We start from the raw sequence: 9934 nt of genomic DNA, 5'->3' as shown, positions 1-9934 counted from the left end.
CCCCCCCAAAAAAAAGAAAAAAAAAATCTACTTACAGCGTAAGACAATAACCCAGATTCCATTCGACATAAAAGCACAGATTTCAGAAACAAAGTTGAAACAGACATCTAGGAAGGGTACTTGTTTAAAATTCTAAAATCCCGAAATCGCTAAAAAAGAAGCGTGCACAACTTCAATAAACTAACAGAAAAGGTGCAAATAGATTACCAGTCCCTCAATCTGAACTACTCTCAGAGGCGATGCGACCTCCTCTGAAGCCGCAACTTGGAGGAAAGATCGAGCCATGGCTGCAGAAGACAATAAAAAGATCTATTCAGTAAAATCTTGGATGAAAAAAATTAGACACATAGATTAGGGTTCATTGTACGGACGATTAGCCATGTCGACGAAGGGTTCGTTGAAGAGGAGAATCTGAAGTTGAAGGGAACGAGTTTGAGCGGCTGCACTGCTCTACCGGAATTGTTTCTGTGAGTATCTTACGGAAGCCCTGTCTCTATTAGATGAACCAACGGCCAACTCTAGAAAACCTTACTAGGTTAATTGGTTAGCCATTTACACAAGTCCTCCTACAACTATAACTGGTGGCGGGTCAACCCGGGTGGATAGGTTCTCACCCATGGGTGCAAGCTTTTCTCTCTTTTTTTTTTTTTGGTAAAAGTTTTTCCCTCTAAATTTTTTCTAAAATCTAAAAATCTAAGTCCTCAAATAATTTGTATTATTAAAATCTAAACACTATTTTAATTTATCCTTACAAAATTTGGTCTTTTGAGTTGGAGTCAAAGGGTAGTTTTGTCAATTAACTTTAAACAAATCATTGTTGCAAACCTCTATCCTCTCCCTCTCCCTCTCCCTCTCCTTCTCCCTCTCCCTCTCTCTCTTCGTTTCTCTCCCTCTCTCTCTTTGTTTCAGGGCTCCTTCCCTATCCTCTCTTTCAAGCCCCTCTATTGTATTTCCTGGAGCACTCCCTCCCCTACTGTCTCTCCCCACACTGTGTTCCCTCCTTGCACCCACCTCTCTCTCTCTCTCTCTCTCTCTCTCTCTCTCTCTCTCTTCAGTTGCCCACGGATACACCAACTAAGAAGAGCAAGTTGGGTTACGAGTTAAGGGGTCGAGACGGAAAAGATAAAGCGGGACGAGTGGATATGTAGAAACCCTCCTCTATTCTCTCTTGTTCTTTTATTGATGGCATTCACGACAAAATGCACCATATCTGCTTCCATTGCTACGGAGGAAGCTACCAAAGAAGGAGGGGGGAGGAGGATTCGAGGTAGGGATTTGGTACAGTCTAAAGGGTACCCTTCACTTTGGAAGACTACCCTTCTTTTGTTATCCTTTTAAGTTCATAAAGGGTAAAATATTGTTATTTCACACATATAATCAAAATGTATGCGAAACAATGACAAGTTCTTGAGAAATAATACGATGGTAAGTCGTCACTTTTCAATTATTTTGAACTCACCCCCCCCCCCTCTTTTTTTAGATATAACAAAATCATGTATAGAATTTAGTCGAGTATACGAGAGAGAAAAAAAATATTTATATATATATATATACTTAAGCATGTCTAACTCAGCTTCGTGGGCTAATCTTGATTCTTTTTTTATATATGAACTAAATTAATTTCGTCATCATCTATATTACAAATGTAAGAAACTCACTATTTTCTCGATTCTCATCTCATTGATTTCCTAATTTAAAAAATATATCTATTTTATAGATTCTTCTTCTGTATAGTATTCTAAAATTCGTTTTATCTTTTATTCTTTTTTTTTTAACTGAACTCAACATAATTTTTGTCTCTTTTCAAACCAAAAAAAAATCCCTCTTTCTAATTTCGTAGATTCCTCGCTCCTCTATGTTTCCTAAATTCATTTGATTTTTTTTTTTTGTTTAAACTAAGCTAATTTCATATCTATATTTACAAAAAAAATTCCTATTTTTTAGATTCTCTCTCAATTGCTTTCCTAATTTAAGGAAAACATATATTTTCTAGATTCTCTCTCAATTTCTTTCCTAATGTAAAGAAAATATATATTTTCTAGATTCTCTCTCCTCTATTGTTTTCCTAAATTCATTTGATTATTATTATTATTATTATTATTATTATTATTATTATTATTATTATTATTATTATTATTATTATTATTATGAAACTAAATTGATTTCATTTAGTTTCTTTATTGACAATGCTCTCCTAATCTTGGGAAAGGTTGATGGAGGCATTATTGTTGTATCAAAGTTTAGTGGTAGACCAACTAAGGACATTGTTCATGAGAAAGAGAAAGCACTGCGCTCTACATTTCTTAAGGATGGTCTCTACGTAAGAAGGGCTATTTGCTTGTTTATTGCAATGATCTTAGGCGGACATGGAGTTTCATAATGGTACAAAACAATCTTTCCCTCATAGTTTCTTAGAACTATTTCCTCTGCTTTGTTGAGCTTTGAGTAGGTTTTATGTGGTTCTCCAAATAATGATGATCTCATTATATATAGTATTTTTTTTATCCACTTTTCTATTTTATGAAGGCACTCTCCAGTAGTATAGGTAATGGTGAACACAAGAAAGTCTTTAGTTTGCTTCTCTTCCAGTTTCTCTGAAAATTTTCATCTGTTGTTGTTTCATTGGAGATATGACTTGAAGAGTACAAATTGGAGTAGTGTGCATGTTAGTATAGCCATCTTTGAAGATTACCTCATACGGATAAGTTGTTAATTCCTCATGGAAACAAAAAGAGGATGTTCTGATTATGAAATTTCAGCTGAGAAAAACACTCTAACAACCAAACACAGTAAGACTTTTAAAACCAGGTGTTGTTTTCATACTATAATTATCACAATCATTCTTGTTTCATTATTGGCTTGAGCATATATTTTATGGTTGAACTGTTAATAATATAGCTGAGTGTTAATTATGGTAGAAAACTCTTTCTTGAATAGTTGCTTAGTTGTTGTAATATCCAAGGACCTTACCAATTAGAAGAGTTAATGTATGAGAATGAGTTTAGGATCCGATTTAATGCACTTATGTTGTGAATAAGGTAATAAGATTTAAATCATAGTAGAACTATTTTGAACTCTTTTTTGGGTTGCAATAGTTACAATTGTTTTTCTTCAACAATGAATTATGGTTGCAATGGTTACCTTAATTCCATTTTTATTGGTTGCAACAGACTTTATTTTCTCTTATTATCTTGGTACTGCGGTAACTTGACTACATGTATATCTCTGAATCCATTTTTTTTTTTTTAATGGAGTTTGAGTGGTGAGTATGTCTCTTCCTCAATAGATTCATGGGAACCAAGTTTATGATCCGATTCAACGCACTTATGTTGTGAATAATGTGATGTGATTTAAACCACTGATAACTATTTTGAACCTGTTTTTGGGCCGCAATAGTTACAATTATTTTTCTTTGGTAATGAATTATTTTTTCGCTTTGTTTTATTTTATTATCTTGCTACTGTGGTTGATTGATTACAGATAAAACTTTAAATCCCTTTCGTTTTTTTATCTTAATAAAGTTTGAGTAGTGAGTGCGTTTCTTCCTCAATAGATTCATGAATTTGCTTGATAATAATGCTTTCCCTTTTCCATAGATGATCTTCTCATTTTTAGACAGTTTGACATTAAGTTTCAAACTTTTACCCCTATGAAAATTTCAAAAATATTTTGCAAAAGACAGATATTTTGAGATTTGTGCTCATTGCAACAGCTCCTTAGAATGCTCTAATTAGCTATCTTTCTTGTTTCAATGGCAATTTAAGGAGAAGAAGGTATGGAGATGTTGCTTAAGGTTTTCAAGTAAAGTAGCCTAACGACCCGTTTGTGTTTTGAATTATTGTAATAATTTTTCTTCTGATTTCAGTTTTATAAATTATTCTATATACTTTACACTAAATAAAATATTACAGAATGAATGGTTTTTGTTTTAATTTGTAATATTGAAGAATGAAGAATCAAAACATTTTCCTAACACTATTTGGTTTTCGTCTCAAAGCATTATTGTGCCATTCATAATGCCCTATAGACCTTTCAAGATTCCATTTTCCTCTGAGCTTGTCTAACATTGAAAATAAATAAATTTTAGTTTCAAGAGCATTGCGTCAAACAAACAATGCGTACTATATTAGAATGCATTCCAAAGTCATGATGACAGTTTTGATATCTATGTATACACATTCACATATTCGACTTATTTATGATTGAAGAAAGTAATTTTGCTTTAACCAAAAAAAAGGGGAAAAAAAAGAGGAAAAAAAATGCATTGTTGATAGATGAATTGGGGATAAAATTTATTATATCATTTATTTTGAGTTGGACACCTTTATTACTCTCTCTCTCCTCACAATCTTTCCCTCCCCAATTTCCTTTTCTATCTCAAACTCTCATCTCTCTTTCAAATCCTCTCACCCTCAACATATGGCCACACGTGCATTTGCACGTGTAATTTTTACTAGTGTATATATATATATATATATAAGGTAAAAGTTAGCTTGAGACTCCACCTTCGACATTGCCATTAGTTGAGAGCAAGAAAACCCGAAAAGACTTTAGGGCCCATCTTTGGCATAACCATCAATAATAAGACAAGGAACAATAAAAAAAACTTTTAAATACACCTATAGAGGTATCATTATTACATTCCCTTGTGATGCAAGTTTGATTCAGAACACCACAATAGGAGGAATAGGTTTCATTGTTCGAGATGACAGTGGGCATTGCAAGTTCGCATTATCATCTCCATCTTCATTCATTGAACCCATCATTAGTGAATCGATTGCTATTTGGACTGCTTTGCTTGAAGCCATTCTAGAAGATTCTGACAAGCTGATTGTGGAGTCGACCAACAAGGATGTTATCACTTATCTTCAACGGAATGCTCATCAATCACCATTGGAGATCAGGCCTATTTTGGAGGATATTATGCTATTTCCTCATACTTTGTTGCTTGTAATTTTGTGTATGTTCCAAGGGAGAATAACAGCATTGCAGACTCCCTGGCTAGGAGGGCCCTGTCGATAACACGTATGACGGTCTGGCCAAATTCTGATCCATGGATATTGAAGATACGTCAATCTCCATCCATGAGTACTACATGTAATCTATGAATAAATTCCCTCTCCCATCCCATGGGTTGGGGGTTCTTCTATTAAAAAAAAAAACTAGCTAGCATGTGAAGGTTGTTAAATGTATAGGGATGAGTTATTGTTAAGAGTACTCGCTAGTGCGCTCGTGATATAGCACTCGTGCAACAGAGCTTACGACGTGCTCACGCCGGTCGACTACAAGGCCCTATGCCTTAGTATAGTACAGGTGGTGGTCTCTCACTGGGGCGAATCACATTCTCTCTCCTCCTAATACTCTTTCTCTTCCTTGACATGTAGCCCTCTATTGATAAACCATGCGCCAACCCCTCATGTGCCCCCATTGTTTATTCTAGGGCCATGTTTATTTGGTAAAGAAAAGTGAAAAATGTAAAAAGGGGTTAGAAAACTTGTAGTAGTTTCCTATAAACACACACACACACACACACACACATATATACACATATATATATATATTGGTAAACCAGAATTCTATTTAGAATCATAAGGATAGCACATGGGTGAAGGGTTACAATTTTCCTTTAGCCATAGAGTGGACAAAGGCTGAGCTGTCGTTCATGAATTTGACAAGATTAGGTTCCGTAGAAATGTAAGAGAAATTACATTCAATAAAATGAGAAGCTAAGAGGGCAATGTCATGAGCAATGGAATGGAACACTAGCGTGGTCTTTGGGCTTGTGTGGTTATTGGGGGTTCTGTGCTTCTCAACCGATGGTTGGTCATATCGTCAGTACGTATTAGCTGGACCCGTACAACTACCTCATCTCTGTGTCGATTGGTAGGTGGTGGATCATGTCGGTGCGTATTAGCAAAACCCCCACGACTACCGTCTCTATGTTGATTGGTGAGTGGTGGGTCATTTCGGTGTTTGTTCTAAAACCTGTATGACCACCATCTCTGTTTCAATCGATAGGCAATGGGCCTTTTTGATAATTATTCATAGAACCCATGCAACCAACTGCTTCTCGAGCAGGCCTTGGTCTAGTGGTAGCACTTCGATTGGATGGGTGGTAAGAGGTGGTACTTCGAGAAGTGCTGATCTGATTTGCCGAATCAAGTTTCTGAACAACGAGTTCATCTCCAACAATGCATATGGTTATGAGTTGGTGGCAGATGTGCTAGGATCTAGTTGTTCTATTGGTGGAGGAGGAGGAAGGATGTTCACCGGTTGTGGGGTACTGGTGTTCTGTTGGGCCCCTTGTTGGTTGGTCCCTGCTTGGACAGCCATGGTCCTATGGTCCAGCCGTTGATTATGGATCGAAACCAGCCAAATACAGGCTCTTCCTTGTGGCTATCAAATAGTTACTTTGATTGTAATGTTTCCCATAGACGATGCCAATCTATTCCGGCAAGAAATCGTCCTAGGCTTTTCGTGCAACCTGCAAAGAGGAATAGACTAAAGAGCATGAATGAAGGGCTAATCCAGTGGGGCTCTCCGATGCCTAAGTCAAATATCTCTACAAATAGTAATTTCAATAAGAATGAAAAAGGTTTCGAACCTTTCAAAGGGAATTTACTTGAGTATTTATAGTTGAAGCGAGGCGGTTGTGGAGAGTCCCAACTTAGTAGCTGTCCCATAGTTGGCAGGTGTCCAGACATGGTAGGAGTCCAAGTGTAGTAAAGATATATTCAGCGCGATATAGATTACGAGTATCCCAATCAGTTAGGGATTCTCCTTCCTTTTAGGGGCGATTTGGAATCCCTCTAGTAGATCTTTCCTCATTGGGAAATGTCCTCTCCTTGCTTGGAGGTTACGTATTTATTAGAAGTAGATTCCTTGCTGCCAATGAGATGTCACACTTATATAGGATTCTCCGAGGACCTATGAGTAGCTCAGCGGATCGGTGAAGGTTCCCCGAGCATCTATGAGTAGTTCAGTTGAGTAGCTCGGTGGCACAGTCAGGGTTCCCCGAGTGTGGACGGGCCTTGGTTTATTTACTTGTCTCCTGGGACTAGTTCAGTTCTGTCTGCCTCGTCTAGCCGTAGTTCTACGTGTCGTGTTGGTATTGGCGAGTTACTTTTACAGTAACATATATATTTAGGTCATTTTTTAGGGAAAAATCCCCCTTGGGTTGGCAGACTAGAACTATTACCTGATCTAGCTCATGTATTTGTTCTATGTGAAGAAGTGATGTTTCATTCTGATAGTTGGTTAAAGAGGATATGGTCCAGATTAGACATATGTCAAAACTCAAAGACTAATTCAATCAAATATATTTTCACGTGGCATACACCCTATATATGTTTGTCCACTCTTATTAGTACTCAAACCACTAGTGGTTGTCTCCTAATCTTCTATTCTTTGTTTTGCCATTTGGCAACCTTCATTTGAACTAAAACTTGGCATGTGGGTAGAGGACCTTGGGATCTATATGTCCAACTGATGAGGCCAAATATGTTCTCATCCTCAGCATGGCTGAAGCATGTATGCAGATTTGCTACCGCGGTTTCCACAGGCCGACTTGCCACCTTAGTCTCTCCACAGGCCGACTTGCCACCTAGGTCTCCCATAGGCCAACTTGCTACCTTAGTCTCTCCACAGGCCAACCTACCACCTCGGTCTCTATACAGGTCGACCTGCCACCTCAGTCTCTCCATAGGCTGACCTGCTACCTCGGCTCGGCACAATCAAATAAGGTGCCCAAAAACATACATACGCCCACTCCTACATTCAAGGGACGTGACCCCTGATTATAGGGATAGGAGTCAATCCACTCACATCGCCAAGGTGTCCACACCTCTCATGGCGTGTGCCTCAGGATAAGAGAGGAATATTCTCTGAGTAAGCCCTAGAATCTAGAATATTCCCAGAATCGTAGAGCCATTCTCCTTAAGGACTCTACGCCTAGCAGGACTCTCCACAAACATTCCTTTTTCTCCCTCCATCAGCAACTTATAAACACTAAGGTAAGCCTCCATCATGGGGGGATCACTTCTTTACTAAAAACTTTCTTGAGTATCTACTGTGGAAAGATCTGATTTAGGCATCAGAGAGTCCCCTGTCAGGTCAGCCCGACTTTCCTCCGTCTTCTCTTCTGTATAGATCGATTAGAGCATCAAGAGTTGCGAAGAGGATCGACTGGTCAATTTTTACCGCATCAAATTGGAGCCGTCTGTGGTAAACTGATACAAGAAGCTACTTTAATCAATGCAACTAAGAAGTGAGAAGGTCGTCTCCTCCACGACTACACGAGTAAGATCATCTCGTGGTTTGCTACCCGAACAAGTAAAGGAACCTCGCTCACCTCTGATAGCAAATCAAGAGAATGCCCCACCATTAGAGGGGCCCTTATTGAGACCTTCACAAGTTCAGGCCGATGTAGGGGTTACGCCCGGAGAGGGAGGGCAACGTGGCATAAACCCTTAGCCATCTCGCCGAGGACCTTCATCCCAGATGACACACCCAATTGTGGAAGAACAAATCCAAAGCCTACAATTGCAGGTACTGGCAACCAACACGCTAGCGTGGGACTTCATACGATAGTTTAGCTCATCACTTCTTATCCCCTATATAGGCTCTACTCAGCTACCCAGGCCAGCTCCGGACAGGCGAACTTAGGATAAAACACCTGATAACAGTGTCACCCCTCAGTCAACAGTAAGGAGGGGGTCTATTAGGACATCACGAATGGTTCACTCAGTGCCACCACCTCGATCTGCCACTGAGAGACGTCAGCGAGGGCCTTCGCCTGCCCATAATGGGATGGCACGTCATTCAACTAGAGATCGGGGCCCCAAGAGACGAGATTCCCATAAGTCTCCACCCAGGACAAGGGAATGTCGGGACTCCCCACACAGGCCAACTAGGGCCGAGTGTCAGCATGGACAAGATCGACCTGATAGGCATCAGGATCGTGGAAGAAGCCCCAGGCTAGCTGAACATGAATGCCATTCCTTGGGCCACTGAGCCGAGGAGAGAAGGGATGACCTGGAACGGTGCATCCAGCGTCTCACTGAGTGGATTGAAGGAATGCAGAGGCAGAGGCAACTGGCTAATATAACGGTGACCCCAGCCCATAATACACTATCCGATGAGCTAATAGATGCCGAGCTACCCTCAAATTTCGTTGTACCCATCTTTAACACATATGACGGCACCTCGGACCCCTACGATCATTTCTTGTACTATAATTCAGCCATGACAGTCCATAGGAGATCGGATGTAACCCTCAGCTGAGCTTTTTCAGCTTCACTGAAGGGTGCCACGTTAGTGTGGATGTCAAACCTGAGGGCCCGGTCCATCCATAGCTATGAAGACTGATGAGGGCGTTGCTCACTCATTTCCAGGCTAGCATGAAGTAGAAGCAAACCTCATAGAATGTGATGAATATGAGACAGAGGTCCAGGGAGACTATACGGGATTTCCTTACCCGATTTACCAAGGCGACACTGGAGGTGAAAAATCTGCCAGAAGGAGTAGCATATAGCTCGTTATGCAATGGGATTACCTACCCCGATTTGGTCTGATCTCTGGCCCTAGATTTACCAGATACAATACCAAAGCTACTCAGAAGGTGCAACCAGTATGCCAACATGGAAGAGGTCCTAGCCGCCAGGGGGATAACCGATAGGAATGAGCTGCCAGGGAAAGAAAAGAAGAGACCAATAAGGCCTAGAGATGACTCTCGTAAGCCAAAGAAGAATAGGATAGATCGACCGCATGACACAGTCAAGCCCGAACTATATGAGCTCGATCGTTCACGGACAAACTTGCTTCTAGAGATCCAAGACCAAAAATACTTTTGCTGGCCCAGACCAATGACGACTAAGCCAGAGGAGAGGAACCCCAACTGATACTGCTAATACCACTGGGACAATGGACATGACAA

General features: G+C 39.9%; 1 protein-coding gene across 1 annotated transcript in view; it reads right to left on the bottom strand.

The window, feature by feature from the left end:
• Positions 1-532, bottom strand: part of LOC122066092 (eukaryotic translation initiation factor 3 subunit H) — an 11606-nt gene extending 11074 nt beyond the window's left edge. Inside the window, exons 1-2 of the mRNA XM_042629918.1 lie at positions 372-532; positions 208-287 (exon numbers count right to left, since the gene is read on the bottom strand). Of these exons, the coding sequence (XP_042485852.1) occupies positions 208-287; positions 372-381 (90 nt within the window). The 5' untranslated portion in view covers positions 382-532. The remainder of the gene's footprint in view (positions 1-207; positions 288-371) is intronic.
• Positions 533-9934: the final 9402 nt, after the last annotated feature.

The sequence above is a fragment of the Macadamia integrifolia genome, unplaced genomic scaffold (genome assembly GCF_013358625.1).
Source record: "Macadamia integrifolia cultivar HAES 741 unplaced genomic scaffold, SCU_Mint_v3 scaffold2232, whole genome shotgun sequence".
NCBI lineage: Eukaryota > Viridiplantae > Streptophyta > Magnoliopsida > Proteales > Proteaceae > Macadamia > Macadamia integrifolia.
Note: the sequence above shows the minus strand (reverse complement) of the source record. Positions and strands in the feature narration are given on the sequence as shown.